Here is a 23,019-nt window from a genome sequence, read left to right as displayed (position 1 = left end):
CAGCATTCCCGGGCCTTTGATTCTGCAGCTGGTAATGCTTACAGTTTCTAACCTGTCACATTTGGATATAAGGTCTTTTTACCAGAGAGCATGACAATCAGAATTCCAAACTACAAGCAAAATGCCATAAAAATAACACAACTCAACTGACTCCTTCTCTGCTCCCACAATGAGGGGCTGTTCTGCACACACATATTATGTCACCTAGTGTTAAAAAAAACAACGATAATTGAATCTACTTTTTGCCTTTACAGCTTGACACATTAATTATCTAAAATAACATTAGTTCTTTTTCCACAGTTTATTTGTCATCAAGACCCAAAAGGTGCCAAATCCCCTCACAAAGAACTCTTTATGAACCTTTCAATCAGCATTTGCCTTCCAACATCCTATCATCATTACGGCTGACAGTTGGCTACAAAATCCTAGACCTGACCCTCACCCGCCCCCAGCATGTGATATGAAAAAGAGTACCCCGCTTGATAAACAGGGTGTTATTCACCCCTCTCCCCCTTAAAATACAGGTGAGACCTAGACCCCTTCATTACAGTGTCTGCAACAGGCAGGGAAAGCTCTGCCGATTAGAGGATCTGCTATGTTGGCCAAACAGACTTAACCACTGTCTGCTGGAAAGGCGCTGGAGGTGAGTGGGGGAAAGGAAAAGGCACCAGACTTTTCTATATGATTACATAAGTGGCTCTGCAGTGCAATAAAGGGCACACTACAGGGTGAAAGTTATAGGTTTAGACGATATGATGGACTAGTGGCTGGGGCAATCGTATTATATGTCACAGGTTAGGTCGATGAGTCCCTACATGCTCACTGAGTGTATGTTGTAGTATGTTATAAAGAGAGGAGTTATCTGTGGTGTCCAAGTTTGCATAGGCATGAAATAATTTCTGTTGAGTCACCAGTGTAAAAGATGAGGAACTACCTTGAAAAAAATCAGATTTTGTGATTAAAAAGTCAATGGTACAAGACTGTGCACGAAGTTGAAACATCCAATCGATGGAGATGAAGTTCTGTTTTCTGCACCACCAATGGAGGGAGGGGGCGTTACACCTTGTAGCGGAGCCATGTTAATACAGTTCAAATCAGGTCACCTTCAGATGTCACTTTCAGGGACATTTGTCACACCAAACTGACTTCTTAGTAACAAAGTTGTGATATTTGCCTATTGTCTATTTATCAGAGAGAATCTCAAGTTTCTATGTTGGGGAACATTGGGGATAGTGTTAAAAGAAAGCTTGGATGCAGCCAGATAATGGTACAATGACATTTGAAGTTTTATTTAGTCTACATAAGTAAAAGTTGCAGCCCATGCACAGGACACAGTCGTCTATCTTCCCACATATTATGTATCTTCCTAAATCACCTAATAACCTTAGTATTTCTGGTCATATCTCCTGCTTCAACACTTCCTTACTCTCTACGTCTCTCCCCGTCTGTTGCTGTCCCCTCTCAGTAATGAGCTCTCTTCATGTATGACCTCTCCTGTCACTCCCGCTAGTCCAATCCTCCTCTCCCGCTCCACTCTCGCCTCCTTCTCTAATCTCTGCATTACTTTGCCATTAATCCCACATTCCACACAAGGATGGCCGGTGCAGCTCAGATGACATGTTGCCTTCATAATCCGGTGTTCATATTTACTCAGTGGGATGGAAGGAGAGCAGTGTTTAAAATCATCATAGTAAAAGACTAGGCTACTTTAGGATTCACCTGTAGCCTGTAGCAATCCCGTCCCTCTCCATCCTTTATTCCCCCTCTTTTACCTCTCTACATCTCACCTTCTGCATCTAAGTTAACACTTTCTTCCCACTAACCTCTTGTTACTCCTGATTCCTGATATCATCCCTCATTCTCCTAGTTCCCATGTCTTTCTCAAATCTCCTCAATCTCCCTCCATCTCCCCTCATCCCTTTCCCGCACACTCCCTCCCTCTCTCCATTCACTACCTCCCTCCCTCCATCCATCCTTAAACCCCTCCACCCCCCAGAGCCGCAGTGGGACTGTTGGACTCACGCAGCCCCATGCTGAGCTGCTCCAGAGCCAAGCCAGAACAAAGAGCCCATTGAGCCGAGCGGAGACATAATGTGGGCCGCCTCTGACAGCACCGAAGATGAAGTCATGAGGTCGCCAAACAGTTAATAATGACGGCCCATCCTCCAGCTGCACCAAGTGTGTGTGTGTGTGTGTGTGTGTGTACAGCTTGGTGCCGTCAAGGAAAGTGAGAGAAAAGACTGAGTATCTACAGTATGCAACGCATGTGTACATATCTCAAAGCATGTCGATGGATAAAAAGCTTTTAAAAGTGTAATGAGATACTCCATGACACTCAAACATGCGCTCAATCACTTTGTAAATACCACAGAGGAAAAACAAAACCTTCAGAGAATTGCACTTTTAGTTTTGGCTTCGCTCCAGCTGTGTTGAAGAACACCCACCCCACCCCACCGCTGCCCCCCTTTCCTTATTGGAGTCTGTCTGGCGCAAAGTCTGACATGAGACACATCTCCCCGGGACTGGAGCTGTCGCTGCGAGGCCCACACTCCGAACATCATTAGCCTCACAGCTCCAGGTGAGATCAGGCAGGGTAGGAAAGACGAATGGAGGTACATGTGTATTTGTGTCTCTGTGCAAAAGCATGTATGTGGGAGATTAGGTTCAAGTATTAATCTCAATGGCTCTGAATGCGCATGGCCTATTAAAATGCCTTTAGAGAACCACTTGCTTGTCAAGAGGCCTCCAGGCTGAGTTGGGCTCGGGACAGTGGGAGGAGGAGGAGGCGGGGAGAGAATGGTGAAAGACAGCTATGCAATTGATTAACATTAGGAGGACTTGCTCAAGTTCAAATTGCACGGCCCCTCTGCTGTAAGCTACAGACATGTGTTTCCCCGCAAGTAGAATGTTTCTTTCAAACCCCGTCTCTGCTACACATCTGAGTTCAATTCTCCGCATGCCCTCTCTCTGAAAATCAATTCCTCCTCCTCTCCTCTGCTCTTTTCCTCCAGCTCTGTGAACAGACCAGGGCGAGGGGATTACACTGTCCCTCCCCAGATCCAAGCAAGACAACAAATGGTTCTTATCAACTGACACCCCCCTGCCATCCAGGAGGAAGAAGCTGAAAAACTGGCCTGGCCGCCCCGGCACGGATGTGTTTCTGGGCTCTGTCTGCCAATCGTGGCAACTCTTTTCCCACTTAAAGCCTGAGCTATTTACGAGAGCCCTGAGAGAGTGCGTACGCAGCACCAGAGGGTGGGAAGAATGGAGGGGAGAGAGCCGCTGCTTCTCAACCTCTGCTTCTAATCAATCACCAGAAATCACTGCCATGGTTTATGGCCTTTGATCCTAGCTCCTCTTTCGCACTGTGAGGGAGAGAGTTGGGGCGGGGAAAGGGGAGGGGGAGCAGGGAGAAGGGTGAGAGTCAAGGCCCAGAGGGTGTGGAGGTCAGGGGAGAGAGATTAGGGGGTATAGGGCCTTTTTGCTCTCTCAAACCTCAAAGCATGTCTTGATTTAATCCATTGAGTTTTAAGCAGAGAGCGGAAAGTGGCCCGAAACATACTTACATACACAGCTCCAGACCACAAAATACGTTTCAGGCTCCAGGCAAGAAAAATTGTTTAACTGGACATGAACCAAAGACTTTGATAGAAATGTTCATGTGATTTTGATACAGCAAACTAAGTTCACATGCTGTCTCTTTAAAACTATAATGCGTGCTGTTTATATTTACCTCAATGACTTCTTTAAAAATTACATATTGATTTATCATTTTAAATAACTGCTGCCGCTATGCCAACATGTTAGAAAGACAAATGTACTTGATGAGGGGGAAAGCCCATAAAAGACACTAAAACTGCTGTATCTTATTATTTGTAATGTACACATAAAACATGTATATGAAATCTAACGATGAATTATTTGTTTTGCACACAGAGAACCAATTATTAACGAGCTAGGGTATGAATTGTTTTGTATGTCCTTAATACTTTTATGCTTATACTTATATTGCTACAAGCAACTTTAAAAAAAAATGAAACATGCATATAATACAGATTATCTTAAAGAAAACTTGTTTTGTTGACTATAGTATCTTAATGTGTACAGAATGCAAAAGAACGGGTAGTCTTTTATATAAACTCCAACCCTGGTGGCAAGGCCACTAGTTGCTACTTCATCCCATTCAACAAGAATCCAACTGTGGTAAGGAGGCGTGAGCGAGCGAACAAAACAGAGAGGACGCGGAAAAGAACATACCACAATAAATCCTCCTGGCAGGGTCAGGACACCCCTGCTTTGTTCCTCCTGGCAGGAGGGAGGCCACTGCTGCCTACCGACAAATGGACGGAGTGGTAGAATAATCAACTACTGTTTCCCCTACTTTATGGGTTTATGAGTTTATGGGGCCAGTGGTCGCCCCTGCGCCTCCCTCTCTGAGAGGAATAAGATCTGGCCCGGCCGCAGTTCTGCTGGGATGCAGCAGGGCAATGTTGGCTGATGTACCTACCCATCGTGATTTGTCTTTGTGAGGCTGGTCGTTGGCTCAGAGTCTCTGACCCGGGTGACCTCTGACTCCAAGGCCATTCTGGCTCTCAACGTGTCAGTGAAAATGATCTCAGCTTCTCCCAATGAGCTATCACAATGAACTATCACAACATATTACAATATGTAATATAATGAACTATCACAACATATTAGAATAAAAAAATATATGAATGAGATTTCAAATTGAGATTGCTTGAATGAATTCAAGTCAAATTAAAGGCGAAATTCAACTACAACGTAGGTTACAACTTGGGTCACATTTTTGGCCATCATCTCTATCTGTAATACCATTGTACTCACCAAGTTAATTGTCAGGATCTGGGAATGCGGAAGTCCAAGAAACACAATCATACAGGTTTTTAACTCCAGGCTGCCAAACTTGTTTGGAAAATAAAAGCAAGGTTTTACCAACTATGGTAGGAGCTGCTGTTATTACCATGGTTGTGCATCTGTCCAATTTTCACGTGCAACAAAGGACTGACATTTCAGGCTCGCTCACTTTTTGGTTTTATCCATCCAAAAAAGTGGTGGTCTTATTTACAGCATGTCTGATTTTCTGACTGATTGAGTTTCTTTCCCTGTACAACTGCATTGTGCCAATATGTCACTAGACATCAGCACATGCTTTGGTGAGTCCAATGTTATCATAACTGATTAGAAATAATAACCAAAACTACAAAAACACGACGCAAATTGTAATTATCTGAATGTGTTAATTTTGAGGTTCAAAGCTATATGCCGTCTCAACCAACCAAGGCAAAACAAGTTGGATGATCACTGACCAAAGAAAAAAAAAGATGCAATTCCACTACAGCTGAATTCTGGCGCCATCTCCACAGCGTGCAAAAGTCTTGAGGCAGTGGCTTATATGCATCTTCCAGCAGTGAAGGAGCAGTGGCGCTCCAGCAGGCAGATCTGGAAACGCGGAAGTGTGCCAGACAAGAGAGGCCAGGCTGGGCTGGACTGGGCTGGGCAGCTGAGGTTCCCCTCCGCCCTGAGTAGCAGCGAGGCTAAGCTAATCCTGCGCCTCAGGCCCCTGTGAGGTGGCTCTGCCAAAGCCTGTCCCCCTGCTGCTGCAGGAAATTGCCTTCAGTGCAGAGGTCCATGAAATGGCTATGGCTCACCAGTAAAGGCAATGCACATCCACAGAGTGTGCACATGGGGCCTGTGTGACTTTACAAACCCAAATCTACAGGTAGATTTTAAATTTGATACATATATGTCTCTGAAACCTCATGATGTCCTATCCTACTGTGGATACATTTGTATTTTCTTCTATGCATTTCTGCTTACATAATAACTTTTTATGTATTATTTATGTACCATACAGAGGTCTTTTGACACTAAAAGCCAGTTTTCCTGCGTGGGGTTGTGTGTCAGGCTCTATAACGCCTCCTCCATTGTGCTGTTTGACCCGTGGGCCAGCCAGAGCTCCCATGAGGTCCCTTATCCCTCCATCAGTCCTCTCTCATTAGCCCCCACAGGCAGAGCCCAGAGTAGGGTAACACAGAGGGGCCCCTGCTTCCTCCTCTGGTCCTCATGAAATACATACAGCACAAATACAGATGACAGAGATCACCTTTTAGCAGCAGTGATGCACAAAGGACAAAGTGCATTTCTTAAAATAACTACCAACTTGTTTCCTCTAAAAGAAAAGGCCAATTTAGGGACGTAAACAGATATATTTCTTGCAATTGTTGTCATTTTTAAATCGCCATCAGAGCCCCTGAATCACTTGTCAGCATACATTGTCAGGCAGACTGTGGGTGTTCTTGTTAATTTTATGTATTTATTAATCATTTTTGTCTTCAGTTACAAAAAAAAAAGATTTGATCATATTTAAGGGGGGATAAAACAGGGATACAAAGTGGAAAGCAGAGGTGGCAGCATGAGGAGGGAGGAGGAGGAGGAGGAGGAGATGGGGCAGGACACAGTGGAGAAACAGTTGATTATGAGTCCCATCAAGTGATCAATGATTTCATTAATAAGACGGATCACGCGCCTGTCATAGCTGTGACACGGGCTGAGGGATGATCCGCTCCCAATGCTCCATTTCCCCCAAGCCTCCCTCCCTTCTCTCTCCCTGCCTTTCCAATATTGCCTCCCTCTGCCAACGACAAGGGAACGCCAAGGAAAAAAGGGATGGAGCTGGGTGTTGACAGTGAGGGGGGGTGGGGGGTTAGTCATGAGGGAGGGAGGGAATGGAGAGGAGGGGGGGAGAGGGTGGAAGAAAAGTGAAAATCCATTTTGAAACCCATTTTCAATTAGGGGTCCACAAGCTGTTATCACAGGTGTCCCAGAATGGGGGCCCGTAAGTGAAAATGTCTCCTATCCGTTTCTGAAATGAAACCTTATCTGGGAGGCACAAAGATGGCGGGGACAGCGTATCTGTAAATTACTTTCCATCCCCGCTGTTAACGGGAACTTTATTTCTGTCAGATGACATTCCCTTCTATTTACTGTTGATCATTTAAATGGCTCCCTAAAAAGAAGGTGGCCCTCACTCTTCCTCTATCTCTTCCCCTCTCTCTCTGTATCATTCTTCCTTCTCTTACCATCAGGAGATTATTTTTTTCTTCAAAGCAGTCAAGTGTTCTTTTTCTTTTTTAAACACTTTAGCCACGCTTTCCATTTACTTAGGGATTTCTCTGGTAACCTACACAAACGCCTAACATTTGTTGCCCTTTAAGGCTTAACTTGTTTGCCTCTGAGACCCTTGCTCTATCCCTTTTAAGCATGGCCATTAAAAGGTCCCAACTCACCCGCTTCATAACCTGCTTTACAGAGGCTGTGTTATGTTAAAACAGCATTCCCTGACAATTTTCTGAACTATATCCAGTTGTTCTGCTCCCCATTTTTCAATTCTCATCCTGTTACTTACAATAACCTCCCTCTCTTTCCTTAAATCAGCAGCACCCATATCATAAAAGTCCAACCAACCACACCAACTTTTTCCCCTTCTTATTCTCCTTTGCAAATAACCAATGCTTTAGCCCCCACTCTCTGTTTTTTCTCCTTTTTTTATTAGCAAATTATCCCATGACGACAGGATTTATTCAGCAAAGAAGCATGGACATCTTTTTTTTTTTTTTTTTAGCCTGGGACCCAACAAAAGAATCAGGGGACTTTGTGGTCCACCTGCCTGCCGAATGATGAGGGTGGGAGGGGAGAGCCCCCGAACCCCTCCTAAAGAGCACCAATCACAGCATTGTTGTGGCACAGTCGGCTCTTTTGAGCTGTCAGTGCAAGAGGAGGGGGCACAGAGATGAATGGCACACAGGATGAAGCCACCATTTAGCCAACCATGTGGGAACGCTCTACCAGGACTCAATAATTACTCTGGGCCTGCTCAACTTGGACAAAACTTACAGACTAGGAAAAAGAGGGGAAGGCCGAGTGGAGGAAGAGAATTATCCCCGTAGTGCACGTGAAGTGCAGATTTTAGAGCTAAATCAGTTTCCAGACAAAAGTGCAGTTTGCTAATCAGAACAGATCTGATCAAATCAATAACTGTTTGCAAGCTGATCCCAGTCACAGAAAAACTATGTAGGAAGCAAAGATTGCTTTGGAAAGCTCAACATCGGCAAAGTCCACTACACCCCCACCCCCCCTACTTATTTTAAACTTTTCACAACTTATCGTAGCACCGTGTTACCGGGCGCACCACGGGGTTTCCGCTGCGCTGAGATCAGGGGCCGCTGTTCTGCTTGACAGGGGGAAATATTTTGCCGGGCCTTCCTAAGGAGAACCAGTCACTGGGGTTTCACAGCTGCTCACAATTACCTTTTGTTTGGATGAAGGCGGTGGGGCAGGGGCTGCGGGGGTTAAAGTTGAGGCGAGTGTAGGGTTACACCTGATAAGAGGTTATGAGTTCTGGGGGCGACTTGGGAATGTGCTGTAATTATAACAACACAAAGAATGTGTAAGCTATCTTCTGATTCCACGAGGGAGAGATTGGGATCTAAAAGGGACCTTTCTCTCCAGATAACTATCATCCCTCCCTTTGCCAAGTGAATTATGAGACTACTGTATTTTAGGGACTTCAACATTGCTTAAAGCTGTAGTGTATCGTCTGACGTGGCTGAGTCGGTGTAGCAGACAAGCCTTATGCTGTTCAGAGCTATAATTACCAGTACATTACGAAGAAAAATCCACAATCACAGAGCCAAATTACATCTATGCGTTTTCCACAACAAACCTTTTTTTCCTTGCTGCCCCTTTAATTAATAAAACAGTGCTGGCCATCTGGGAATGAGTAAGAGTGAGAGTGTTCCCAAGATGCTTAAGGATGCATTACCATACCCACTTCCTGGGATAACTCCCATATGGGGAGCAAGTCACAGCAACTTATTTACCCTTTCCTGGATTGTTTGTCTCCTCTTCACACTTTGGATGATCACTGACATCAGCAGAGTCCATGGGGGGGTGACAGAAAACTCCCTGACAGGCCACCAGCTCCAGCTACTAAAGCCAAACCTCCATACCCAAAAACCTCAAAATCCTCTCACTGCTAATGAGCACAGCTGCAACTTAGGCCGTGGTGATCTCAACTCTGGTGTTGTTATGACTTGCTCCAAGGCTTTCCAGCCAAAAAAGACATAAATCGCCATCTAATATTTCTCATTCCAGCATCTGAATTAAGAATGAAAAGCTGAATGACGACAGGATTGATAAACTGTAAGATCCAAAGCGCTTTTAATAGCATGTGTTGAAGACATTGCTATGTAAACATGCCAGAGTTTTGCTACCAGTAAGGGTTGTATGTGACTCACCACAAGAATAGGGGGAAAGCAAACAGAAGTATTGTGAGCAAAGATTAGTGAGTGTCTAGGGCTTTCAAATCATGTTTTTGGAAGTTGGTCATTTTCATCTTTAAGTAATAAGAGCATAAGCAAAAAAAACATTCCTTCGTCCCCAGTGGGTCAGTGGCCCCGATGATCAAATATGTTGCTATGTATGGTAGCCACACCTCTGTCTCTGGCTCACAGAGGTCTGGAAAACATCAAAAAATGCCTCGACAATGAGATGCTGCAAGCCTTTGTGAAAACATTTATGATACAAATAGGTGAAACCTGTAATTCAGTGGCACGTTTATCCACAAGTTAGATATGACGTATGATTTACAGATGGGACAGCTATGCAAGATCAGCAGATCACCAGCAAAATCGTAACTTTTATAGACATTTTTTCAAAAATTTGTGAAGTTATTGCTGGATTAAAAAAAAATCTAAAATGTATTATCATTTATTGGGTTTGTTTTTTAAACGGTTTGAGGTGAAAAAACTCTAGAATATCAGCTGCACAGTGATTTTTGTTTTACCTGTGCCTTATCACTTTGTCACTCATGCTTTTAGGCTCCATGTTCCCATTACTCAACTGGTAAGCTGACTAATGGACCAATCTTTCCAAAACTGGGTGTATTTCAAAAGACCAACATTATATTTACATTAACCACAGAGCGGCTAAGTGTGCAGTTATAGGCGACGCATACCATTTGAGGTGGTGCTGGAGGCCACCGCCTTCTCGCTGATGTCATTGCGCGCTGATGAGCCCTTGGTCGCCACAATGGTCTCCACCCTCTTCTTCTTTTCAGCTGCTGAACTGGCCTGGGAATGGGTTTCCATGGCGATTTCTCATTCCTCAACACCTCATGGAGACGGGACAACTGGTGGAGAAGCAGAAGAAGGTAGAAAGGACGGGTGAATGAAAAGACATGAAGCACATAAGACAATTTTGTTTGGCTCTCTGCTTGTAAAAGCGAAGTGAATCATTGGTTTGATTTGTGCATTACGTTTAGAAATAAAGTATTTCTTGCTTGATTGAAGTTAAACATTTTAACAATAGAGTGCCCTCAAGAAAAGACTTCAACACTGAGAACCTTGTGAGAAAAACTTCAGATCCAATCCTCCCTTTGCATGATGCCCAGAGCAGACCACGGGTCAATCCACCAGCTCACCCTGATTTATTTGAACTCAAACCTGCTGGGCTCTGATCTGCTTGTCGGTAGGCTGATCTCCTTTTCTGCTAACTGTGGTTCAAATATCCAAAATTTAGCTGTCCTTATTTTCAACTATGTGTCACACTAAACTTCTGACTTCTTGTCAAAAAAAAACTATAAACATAGCAAGGCAGGACATCCTGACTAGGTTTTATATCTCAGAATAGAAGCTTGTGGATATACTGATAATCCTGCTCTAGCAGTCTTTCCAGAGAGAAAGGAGAAACCTTAAGGGGATACCACAGAGAGAGAAACATTCACAGTCCTGAAAAAACAAGGGTTGTTTGAAGGCCCTTTTGGGAATATCATGGTGCCGGGCAATTTTTCGTTCAAAGAATAAAGGTGGTTCAAGTTAATACTGTCTGTGGGTTTAGAAGGGGTTCAGCCAACAGTCTAGCAGACATGCTGCTCAGTTCAGCACCTCAGAGGCTGTCTACAAACTCAACTTTATCTAGGTCATGGAGGTCTCTGATTATGGAGACAACACGGTGATACCACAACCACTCATTTACACAAAGTACAGGACAGCTTCATTTGGTCCAATACAAAGCCTTTAGTCAGACTACATAATTCATGGATAATTACTGGAAATATTTAGTCTGACTAACATTTTCTTTCCAATAAAGACCAGCAAATTACCCAACTGTACTATTTATTTGTCCTCCACCCTATAAACATGCATGGATGCAAAGGCCAGCAGTAAAGTCAGCTATAATGCAAACAGAGGAGTGCTGCTGAAACTACAAGAGAAGGGAGGGAGCTGATTTTTACCAACTCCCCAAGGAGGGAAGGCGAGGGGGAAGTGGTGAGGGGTAAACTTCAGACAAACACTGTGCGCTTTGTTTGTTTTTTTCCCAACCCCCTGAAAAACCAGAGTCTGTCATCCATTCTGACCCGACAACAACATCTGTAAGCAATTGCTGGCTTACAAAAAAAAAGAAGGAAAAAAAAACACAATGCAATTACTGCCTTACCAATCAAAACAGAATTAAACAAGAGCTCGTCCTCTAATCACTCCCGCATGAATACATGTGTAGCCGTCATCCCCAACCAAAGACATTTTTGTTCTACTTGCACAGATATCATCTCAAATCACTGCTGCATGTGTTTGATAGAGTGAATGCTTTCATTTCTTTGCAGCATGAGTGGATTAATCTTCAGAATATGTACGGTGCATGTACGTCTGCACATGCATAGTTGTAAGTTCCTACTATGAGAACTGATCAGAGGTGCCACTCATTCACTTTCATCGGCAGAAAGTGAAACAAGAGTGCGATCAAAGAAAACTTTTTAGTCTCCCTCTTTGTAACTGCCATTACATCTTTCTAATGACTGGATTTGAGCAAAAGCAGTGAAGGCGGGAAAAGAAACATGGAGAGAACCTATTTTACAGCTGTTACTGAATAGCTCCCAACATGCTTTGCGTGTGGAGCGAGCATACATGTATGTGTGTGTCTTCCTGTCGCCCCCAGGTGAGTCAGACTAGAGCTAAAAAGTGCAGTGAATATGAGGGTCAGGATTGGGGTTTGTAGGGGAGGTGAGGATCAAGCGGGGCATTCCACTAGTCGGGCAAATATTCACAAGTCCGAGCCACTGAAGCGTGTCTGACTGGTCTTTTGTGTTCCACTAGGCAGGCCACAGTTCCAAAGCAGCAATTAAAAGCAGGACCTTTTCACCCATAATCCCTCTGACCTGGACGCCCACACCCAATCCTGCAGATGTTCCTGTATCTGCTTTCGCTTTTCGCGTTGCTCATTTTCACCCCTGTCCAACTCTCCAAAAACGTTTAGAAACTCACTCGCACAAAGAGAAATAATGCTTATAAAGTAATGTGAAAAGGTTTATCCTTCCAAAATCTGAGGACAGAGATCCTAGTTTGAATGTCATGTCAATTTTTATTTAACACTTTGAACCACCACTGAAGAAACGCTAATGTACTCATAAGCCACGTGCAGAAATCAGATTGTTAAATGCATTTACATGAGACAGCAGAGAAATAAGCATCTGTATGAGGACTACCTGCATCAGTGGTGTGTCACAGAGGCCTGGCACAAAAACTAGGCATTGGTTTCTGTTGTTACTCAAAATAAATGTTAATTTCATATTAATGCCTTTCCCATGAAATGTCTGTCCTACACCCAATTAGAGAAGAGAGAAAGAGGGTGTATCTTTATTTGTGCTCAACTGTAATCCTTCCACACAGAAAGGGAGGCGATTAAACAGGTTTAAAATACCACAATTCAGACTGTTCCCTCAGAAAAAAAAACATTCTTATTTTATAAGCACATTAAGTAAATCAATTTAACATAAATTATACGCCTTGGTGACAAAGGCACCGAGTTGAAAGTCATCTGCAAATTGTACACATCAAAGTGAAACACTAAAATAAACTTTTGCCTCTGATAGAAAAAAAAAATGTTCTTCCTTTTTCTTCATGCGAGCTTAAACGGCTGCTACCACTATCAAAAATCACTGCCTTTGTTATTTAAAGGCTCCATCTTTACAAGCTTAATTCTATGAAACTGCTTAAGGTATACCTCCTAGTCCACTGCATTCTGTCATTAGGAGCACATTTGCAAATGCATGGCACACACAAACACACACTCAGAAACTGAGGGACATTTTTATATACACTCTTGAAGTGTCTTCTTAGATTTGGCAACCCCCCCTCACAGACCGGGTACTGTATTTGTGTTCATTTCATTAGGGGCGACTGTTCAGTGTCGAGGACCCCCTGAGGGGGGAGACTGGCAGCGCCACAGCATTCATCATCATTACATCAGCGACCACCGAGATCTGCTATCTTAGGCTTATCAACACGGCACAAACGCACCGCAGCACAGCGAGTTAGAGGGGAGGGGAGAGATGGGAGATGGAGTCGATTGAGGGAGATTGTGAGCAAAAGTGGAATAAGAGGGGGAGAAAATGAATGGAGGAAGGGAGGAGCATGAGACTGTGTGTGTGTGTGTGTGTGTGTGTGTGTGTGTGTGTGTGTGTGTGTGTGTGTGTGTGTGTGTGTGTGTGTGTGTGTGTGTGTGTGTATGTGTGTTTGTGTGTGTGTGTGTTCATGTATGCGTGCTTGCATGTGTGTGCACCTCACTGTGCCCCTGCATGCCTGCACATGTTTTCCTGAGTGTACGATGTGTGTTTTTGCACATTTCGCAGCTATTAAGGGCTCCAGCACAGCTGGAATAACTAAAACACTGAGAGGAAGAGCAAAGAGGGAGGAGGAGTCGCAGCCCTTTAGCGAGATTAGCTGAATCTAGCAATAAAACAGAATGCGCTGGCTCAGGCTGCATGTGTTTGCATTGGATAAGGTCAGTGAGGGGATGAGGCCCTTTAAGTCGTGGGTTCAAAATCTCGACTGAGGAGGTGTTTCCAAACTCAATGGCTCTCAGAGAAAACCACATACTTGGGTCTCCATGCTGTGTTCAACACTGCAGTGCACTTATGGCTTGCCCTTGGCCCTGGAAGGCAAAGGGGAAGGGGGGGTGGGATTGGGGATTTGGTGGTTGTGGCTCTCATTCAGTGAAACTTAACATTGTGCCCAGATGGCACTAAGTCTGGCCTACAGCGGATGGGGACCAGCCCCTCAAGTAAGGGCCATTTAGCAGGAATTAGTCACACCCCGCCACACACACACACATTTCAAATCCCAGATATGCACATGCAAAAAGGCCTTCTCACCCTTTTGTATACTGTGACATGGTTAAGCTATTCAGATTGTCAGTCATTTACATGTTTCTATATCATCCAACAATGATGTGTGAGTCCTGCTTTTTACTGCCACATTTTAAAACATTGATACATTTACTGAGATGATTTATTGATTCATGTTTTGAATCAGTAAAGCATCTCGTGAATACTGCATGGAAAAAAGAACTCATATGTTATGCTTTTTTTGCATTAAGGTTTTACAAAAGATCTACCTGACTTTAATTCATCTTTACACCTGAGCTCCAGCATCTTAATAGCATTCCAACAGCAAACAGCTGCTATCACAAGTGCACTGCACAATATTTGAATAGGAAAAGCCTGTGCAATTGAGGAGTGTTTATATTTTTTTGTCAAGGACAAACATTGTAACAACACGGCCCATCAGTAGCTTTCAGCGGAGCTAATAAGATTATCCTCGCGTGCGTCTTGGTCCCTCAGACCTCTCTACTTGAGATGCTTTGGAGGGCTGATGAGGGATCCTGTGTGCTGCACAGCAGAATGAGCTGAGTGCATCTTACATTCCTGGGTAACAAACCCACACGATGTAATCATAATGCTTACACGATGCTTCTTTTGCGCTCGCTACCCAGTAGATAAGGGGAAAATAAAGCATGCGCCACAATGGAAATCTTGCGCGTTTTCCCCACAGCCCCTGCTTATTAAATTGTTTATTTATTTTGACTTTGCATTTGTTTGTGAGCCACTTGTGTCAGGACAAGTGGGGCCGTGTGAGGAGTGAGACAATGGATAATGCAGGCAGCTTTGTTGCACTGGTGGCCCAGTTATGCGGTATTGGTTTCCCCTGCTTTCCACTTTATTCATTTTCTTCCCCTGCTGAAATGTGGAGCCTTTGTTTGATCAGTCACTTTTCCTGATTCTTGAGAAGAAGGAAAAGATGCTTGTTCAGCCATTTACTGGAGGCCCAAGCAAACAATGCAACTTATTACTTCAGCAAAAATACCATGACGGTCCTTTGGAAAAAAAAAGAAAAACATTTTACTATATGCAAAAGTGTATAGCCTTGAACATGCAGATTAAGATTAGCATATACCTTTACCTACTTTATAACTTTGCTTGTATCCACACAGCCAGTTGAAATTTAGTTTATTATAAAATCACTGTCTTTTGCAGCAACCACCACATCCTCTATAGCTACGGTTTCCACTCGAGTGGCCCCTGCAAATGGCACACACTGTAAAGCAAAAAAGAGTGAGGTCTGTATCCTGTCAGTGGGCCTCTCATCTCCAGTGAAAACAGTCTTGTGTTTGTGGAGGCATTCTTCATACAAGGCTTTAGAAAGCCCTCTGTATGATGCCACAACCAGAGTGCGACAACATCCTTCACTGTGCTTTCACAGCGAAAGAGTACATGTTACGGCGTGTGCTGCATTGTTTGAGAGAACAGTTTCTATGTAATGCATGTGTGTGTGTGTGTGTGTGTGTGTGTGTGTGTGTGTGTGTGTGTGTGTGTGTGTGTGTGTGTGTGTGTGTGTATGTGTGTGTGTGAACATGGCACAGGGAGGAAGAGGGACTGTGTTTGAGAGTGTGTGAGCCATGCTGCATGACGCTGTGTATAGGAGTTGGATACACCAGGTGCTCTGTACGCCTTTCAGTATGCAAGTGCGATCACTGTGTGCAGAACATAAATAAGAGAAGGGACCCCAGGGAGGGGATGAGTGGAGGAAGAGAAATTCCTGTACTGATGAAAACCTCACACACAACTCTCTCTGCCTCCTCCTCTTCCTCCTCCTCACACATGCACTCAGAGAAGGATCAAGCAGATGGATGGTCCTGTGTGAGTGTAATGGCAGCAGGTATGGTTTTGACAGAAGGTCTGCACACTTAGCCAGAAGAAGAGTATAACAAAGAGTATTTGAGGCGACTAAGAGCAATCCGGAGGCTGTACAGCCACAGGTTACAGAGTAATCATGAAACTGCTCTACCCACTTGGACTTCTCTTCTGTTCACTTATTTCATGCATACTCACTCATCTACAGTACTCTCAATCTTTCCCTCCTCCTTTCTATCTCCCTTTACTTCATTCCTTTGTGTCATTTGGATAAGTGTTGGAGCGGAGTGAATCAGTGCTGCTATGTGATTAATGACGGGCCCTGGCGTCTCCGGGGCCGAGCGCTAACAACAGCCAGGGGGCAGCGCGATAATGCGCAATAATAAAGCCAGCAGACAAACAGCCAGGCAACGCAAGGCCTATTAGCTAGCCCCATCAGGACGGCTAAGTGAGAAATTAGCCCTTCCCAAGCTCCGGCACAATTCATCAAGTGCTGCCCCTGAATCCCCCCTCAAGAAGTCATAATGTTTACTTAAAGACTGGCCTCGATGCCCCAGCGGCGAGCTTTATTGGCTCTTATTAATTCCCGTTCTGGCCCTCGCGGCCATGCCATTTAAACCGCATTAAAGGGGTGAAAATTGGATGAGATGAAGTTGTCTTGGTGTTTGGCTCTCGCATTATAAAGCCGGACCTAAACAGAGGGAGACTTGGAAGAAAAAAAATAAGAGGGGAGGGCAAACAAATCAGCATGTAAAGGAATGCTGAATGAAGCTGTCCTGAGATGTGCCGCAGTCAGTCAGAGGAATGCAGGGAGAGAGGGGGAAAAGGAAAAGAAAAGGGAGAAATGGCATCGCTTTAATGCTAGACTTCCTGTGCGGATGGGAACAGATCCAAAAGGGTAACACTGGGTCATGCATTCCACAGATGCAGAAACAAAATTATTCTGCTGTATCTTTTCTCCTTATCTTTCATCAGACGAGTTGAAAAATACCATAAAATAAGGTCACTCTATCAGCACTCCAACCTTATTTCAACATGTCAGTGATGGACAGGAGTAAGAGGGGAGGGAATACACTCAACACAAAGTACATGCCTTTAATGAGGTGGCTGTGCTGGTCTTAAAATAACAGAACAATGAATCACACGTGTAAAACCAATGATGAAATGGGCTTATTTTCATCAGCTTGGTCAAATTACCTATTATTTAGAGTGTATATATTATCTTGTGTTGAAACGCTTAGTTGATTAGTGAAATCGATTTGAACATTGCTGATTCCAGCTCCTCAAAAATGAAAATGTCACATTTTTCATCATTGTAAACTAAACATCTTTGGGTTTTGTACTATAAGACAGAAAAAACAAGACATTTGAAGACATCATCTTTGCCTCTGGAATCCATGCCATTTTATTCACTAAATGATGTATTGATTAATGGTATTGTTACGATTAACTGATAATGTTTATTCCCTTTTCGTTGTAAAAGTAATGCTTTCATGTGAAACCACAACACTATGAATGGGTTCACTGGCCTGTAGGTCTGTAAGTGGAGCGTACAAGTTAAGAGTCTCATCCATGTGAACTGTGGGTCTGTGTTGCAGGAGTGGCGGCAGGCGAGAGTGTGCTCTATAGAATAGTATGGAGTATACAGCAGCGGAGGTGTGAGATCAAAGACAGCTGAAGCTCAGAGGGAGTCCGGGAGACTTCTAGCTCCCTGACGGCTCTCCCAACGGCAGCGTCGGGAGACAACTCTCTCCCTTCACTTTCATATCAGCCACACAGCCCCCCCATCCCTCTGTGCCAGCTCGTAGTCTCCACACATACACACACACACACACACAGACACAAACGTACAGGAAGTCTCAGAGGATTTGGTAGTGCTGCAAAACCTGTACCCCACCTACAGCAACACTCCACACACACACACACACACACACACACACATATGCTGTTGCTCATCAGAAACACGCAGCGGAATATTGTGGATTTTGAAAAGAGTTTGGAAGAAACTCACTAACGCTCCCAGTGAAAAAGGCTCACGCAACTCAAATACCAATACTATATCACAGCACACAACACTGGAATGAGATGCCATAAACCTCACAGCACTGCCAAGTGTTCAACAAAAAACTTCCCATAAACTCCAAAGCGCACAGTCACAAAATGGCCCCCTGAAAATCCCCGGTATAGAGAGCGAGGAACAAGACTGTCATTAGACAGTCAGCCCCCTCAGGCCCGCCGACTGGATCGTGAGGAAGCCAAACATCTGGGTGTATTTACTCGTTTCAGCTGTTTGCAACCCCGCCTCGAATAAATCTGTGAGCTGTAACACCATTGCTTAGGACAGCTCTTATACAAACACGCTTAACGCTTGCCGGCTCACTCACTCACTTCCCTGGTAGCGAGTCACGCTCGAGCATCCCAACCGGGGCAGGGGCCGGCTAACGCAGGCAAATAAATTTGTGGAGGAGGAGGAGGAGGAGGAGGCCTTAATTGGAGCGTTTGACGGGTGCCTGGGGTTAATTGGGAAGCATGGAGAGCAGCTGGCTCCATGGTGGAAGTTGAGACAGGGATAATAAGTTCACCCTTTGCAGGAGAGACAGTTAGTGATGAATCAGATCAGAGGAACAGTGTACAGTGTAATCATCCTCGCATCACCCCTCCTCCACCCCGCTCTCCTGACAAGCATAGACAACCTGGCTGCCAGCTACACAATCTGGCACCTATCACACAGGACTGGCAGTCAGAGGGAAGAGATCACCCGACGATGGTTCACACACGTTCATTCAGTTAATCACTCAAGCACACAATAATTCTTACCTCTAGGACAAGGAACCTAGTTTATCAGTTTGCCGGTCGATGTATGTAAATCTCCTCAACAATGTGTGTACTAATGGCTTATTACCCTGCGTTAGCTGGTTTGCATTGATCTCTACGCCAGAGGGAGATGGGGAAACTAGAGCAGTTCGCTGCTCATATGTACCGAGCAGGAATATAATCACATCCCAGCTTGTTTCAATAAAAGCAACATTAGCATAAACCATCTCAAACACACTAAAACCTTCACTCCCGCTCAGTCCGTGCGAGAAAAAGGGGAGAAAAAAACTTTTCTGGATTACAGGGTAATCAGGGCCATATGGGATGGGTCGGTATGAGTTTGTGTGTCTCTCTGAAGTGTACAGATTGTCTCCACAGATTATGACTTTCTAAATAAGAAACCTATTTTTCCAGAGGAGGAAATCTTCAGCCAGTATATATATAGAGAGAGAAAAGAAAGTGATTCTCTCAGGAAACTAGTAGGGTTTAGAAATAACAGCAAACTCAGTTCCTTGTGCTGGGAGGGTGGCTGAGGGAGCATTTGGGGGCTAAAGGAAGCCCAGGTAGAGTCATAGGCAGTAATGGGAGGAGACAGGGACTTAGAGCGCCACACGAAAGCCAGGCTTTATAAATAATTCCAAAAGCTAACAGGATCCCTTGTATGTGTGAATCTGTGAAATACATTCACACATGAATGCACACACACCCATACACACACACACACACATGCCACTAGTGGGAATAGGTTATTCACACTCCTCCACTGGGGTTGTTAGTCTGACCTGCCTGGATCGGTACATTTTGGTGAATATTTTTCTTGCATAGATGATGCAAAAAAGAAAACAAGTCTTGAGAAAAGAGGTCCATTTCAGCAACACACACACGCACACACGCACACACACACACACACACACACACACACACACATTGACACGCTCACACACTCATAATGCAGGGCAGCAAAGCACACCGGAGACCTGTCTTGTAAATCTCTTTGTGAAAGCAGCTTTGGGGGGTAGACAGGGGCTTACATACTGAGCCCTGAGGTAGAGCTTCAGACTCCACTCCCTCTAACCCCCCCATGGTCTTTCTCCCTCTCCCACACACATACTCTGCGCTCTCCACTTCTCTCTTCCTCACTTTCTGTTTACCCTACATTTCCACCTCCTTTTCTGCCCTCCTCTCACCTTATCCATCGCTCCTTCCCTCCCTTCATTCTTTCCTCTCCCCTCTCTCCTCTCCTCTGTCCCAGCCCGGGCTTCAGAGCACTGGTCCTTAGCCCTGCAGGCTCCCGTGGTGTTGTGGTGACTAATGTCCTGCCTTTGCTCAGACAATGAGTTTGAGACTGAGCCGGGAAAGTGTTGAGGAGGGAAAAAGACTCCAGCACCTTTGACAAATGGAACCCTTCGCAGTCCCGTGCCCACTGAGGGAGGCTTTACAATGTCGCGCTCCACGCTCCATGTCCTCTGAGGGACGGCTGCAACCCGCAAAGCCGCATCTGGGGGAATATAATGAATTCCTTGAGAAGTCTAACCTGGCTTTCTTCATGAATAAGATATATTTCCAAAGCATGTCGACCCCTCTTAATAAAAACACCAGTCTGGCAGGAATAGCCAAAGCCGTTTTACGGCCCCACGTACACGTTAATATTTCTGTTTCTCTATAAATTTTCTCAGGCCCACTTTTTTTCCAGGCCTGTCACTGCAAGGCCAGTCCTACATTTTCGCTGGAAGGTGGAGGAGCCATGATGACAAACTGTCATTAAAAACGGCTGGAGTCCCTTTCAAGGAACTCAAACTCTTGGATGCTCCCTCCTCTTCCCCACACACCCTACCCCCCAATGCAACCCTGAAAGGAACTGGGCTTTGTCTGAGGAGCAAAGTAGAGAGGAATCCCCCCCCCACCTTCAACCCTACCTCCCCTCCCCGAACTCTGTTCCTCACTCCCTGCGGAGTATTGTTAAAACACAGCCCCCTCTTTCCGTGGCCCGGACTCTTAAAACAGCGTGCTTTGCATGAGAAAAAACGATTAGTCTTCAAATGCTGCGCTGTCAAAGGAGGGCTCTTTCAGGTTGGGGCAGAAATTTGCTCAGATAGTAGAGTTCCCCTTTTGTTTTTCTAAGATGAGGCATTATTAGAGCCAGGGTCTGTTAGCATTCATTGCTGAGAAGAACACACTAGAGGGGTTTATACGGGATGCCTGCCCCCACCTTTTCCAACTTGCCCCAAGTCCGCAGCAGACGGAAATGAAGGAGCAGAGTGGGGGAAGAGGTACTCATCTAAACATGTTTGGAGAGGAGAGAGAATGTCTGGGCATGTGCTTCTTTCAGGTATTAACCTTGGGATTTACATTTGACATTCAAACAATGGACCCCTCCTTGATCTCCACTCCAGGATGCAGCAATACTCCTTGCTGGATAACTCCTACTGAAAGACAACTACAAGCAGCATGGGATTGCAAATACATGGGGTTCGCACTGTGCGCATTATTGCATGACAATGCATAACTTAAATACTGGTGTAAGGACAGGAGTTTTGTTTAGAAAAAAATGCACAGTAAACAATATAGTTTTTTTCTTGCTCAGTTCAAATCATTTGAACAGAAAGAAAGTGTGTACGTACTGGTGTCTTGGAGTAGACAGAGCCTGACTCATGGCTTCACACATCAAGAGGCAGGGGTAAGTGACAGATCATTGTTCACAGCAAGCGGCCAGTTCATCTGTTCCCCAATCACCACCCCGGCCGAGAAAGCACAGACCCCCTCACGGATGCCACAACCGGCTCCCATCAAAGCTGACACAATGCCACATCTGCAATAACAGCCCAGCCTCGGGAAACTGTGTCTTTAGGCGCTCAACTTTACACGCAGCCCGCAAGCAAATGGCCCCCAAACCAAAGCACTTCACCTCTTGCTGCTATACTTCACACCGCAGACTTAAAGACATTTTTACAGCGGCTACAGCAAACAGAGGAGGAGATGAGCGGCGCCCACATGCAGGCGTGACCTGTCCTGTTTCTCCTCAAGTATGTGAGAAAAGAAAACGCAGCCACTAACTGGCACACTCTGCATTCTCGCACACAAACCGGCATATTTGCAATAAAATTTACCATGACCTACAACGGGGCTTATGTTAAGCTGTCAAACACAGCTTAATCAATCATAAATTCTAATCACTTGATTCAAATTTTCTTAACTGTTTTCACCCTGTTTTTCTTTCTTTTATGTCATCTTTGGTGCCTCACTCTGGGAGAGCAGTTGACCAGACTAATTGTCAGGTCCAGTTGGAGTTTCCAACAGGCCAGAGTCATGGAAAAGAAAACAGCCCTCTCTCAGCCCCTGCTAAGGCAACTTGAGCACTTTTTTCCCTCCCATTTCTTATTTCTTCAGACAAATGAAAAAAAAGTTGCTTCCACAAGAGAGTGAAAAGAAAAAGAGACAAAAGAAAAACTAAACACGTATGTTTGTGTTTGAGGGAGAGGAGAAGAAACAGAGGAAGAGAAAGAGAAGTGTGAACGAGCAGCAGAATGCATGTACATGCATGCAGTTGGAGCGCTGTGAGGTGTATGAATGTTGTGTCAGTACGCGGTTTGCAAAAGTGTATTAAGATTCCTGAATGTGTGTAATATACATATCTAAAATTACAGTGCGATATCTCCAGCCTCACACCCTCTTCATCGCCACTTTCCCCTCATCGTACACAGCCTTGTCCAAAGACATCACCCGGCATGAAAGGTGCCTTTAGCAGGCTCCTTGAAGCAGGGAGCCGGGGTCCCGCTCTGGGACAATGATGGTTGAGGTGGAGGGGAGTCGGGGGAGCAGGAACACATAGCATATTAAATCTGCTGGCGGAGCTGGGTCGTCCGCGCGGAGAGCCAGAGAGCCAGATCTGAGGCATGCCCTGAAGGGATGGCTGGGCCTGGGGATTAGGAGGCCAAGGAGAAGCCCTTGCACACCCGAAGACCCCTTCTTGTCTCTGCTCGCACGCAAATGCATCCAGACATTTTGACGCTTTTCAGGTTTGCCATCTCAGCCCAACTTTTCATAGCACTCCTCACAAACCACACCAGCGAACACACACACACACAGACACACACACACAGACACACACATTTCCACCCGCTCTCATGCACAGCCTTTTTTTCCCTCAATCACTACCT

The 23,019-nt window shown here is 44.9% G+C and overlaps 1 protein-coding gene across 1 annotated transcript in view; it reads right to left on the bottom strand.

The window, feature by feature from the left end:
- Positions 1 to 23,019, bottom strand: part of gli3 (GLI family zinc finger 3) — a 94,614-nt gene that overhangs the window by 67,688 nt on the left and 3,907 nt on the right. Inside the window, exon 2 of the mRNA XM_078280310.1 lies at positions 10,037 to 10,210. Coding sequence (XP_078136436.1) covers positions 10,037 to 10,169 — 133 coding nt within the window. The 5' untranslated portion in view covers positions 10,170 to 10,210. The remainder of the gene's footprint in view (positions 1 to 10,036; positions 10,211 to 23,019) is intronic.

Source organism: Sander vitreus, chromosome 22 (genome assembly GCF_031162955.1).
Source record: "Sander vitreus isolate 19-12246 chromosome 22, sanVit1, whole genome shotgun sequence".
Lineage (NCBI taxonomy): Eukaryota > Metazoa > Chordata > Actinopteri > Perciformes > Percidae > Sander > Sander vitreus.
Note: the sequence above shows the minus strand (reverse complement) of the source record. Positions and strands in the feature narration are given on the sequence as shown.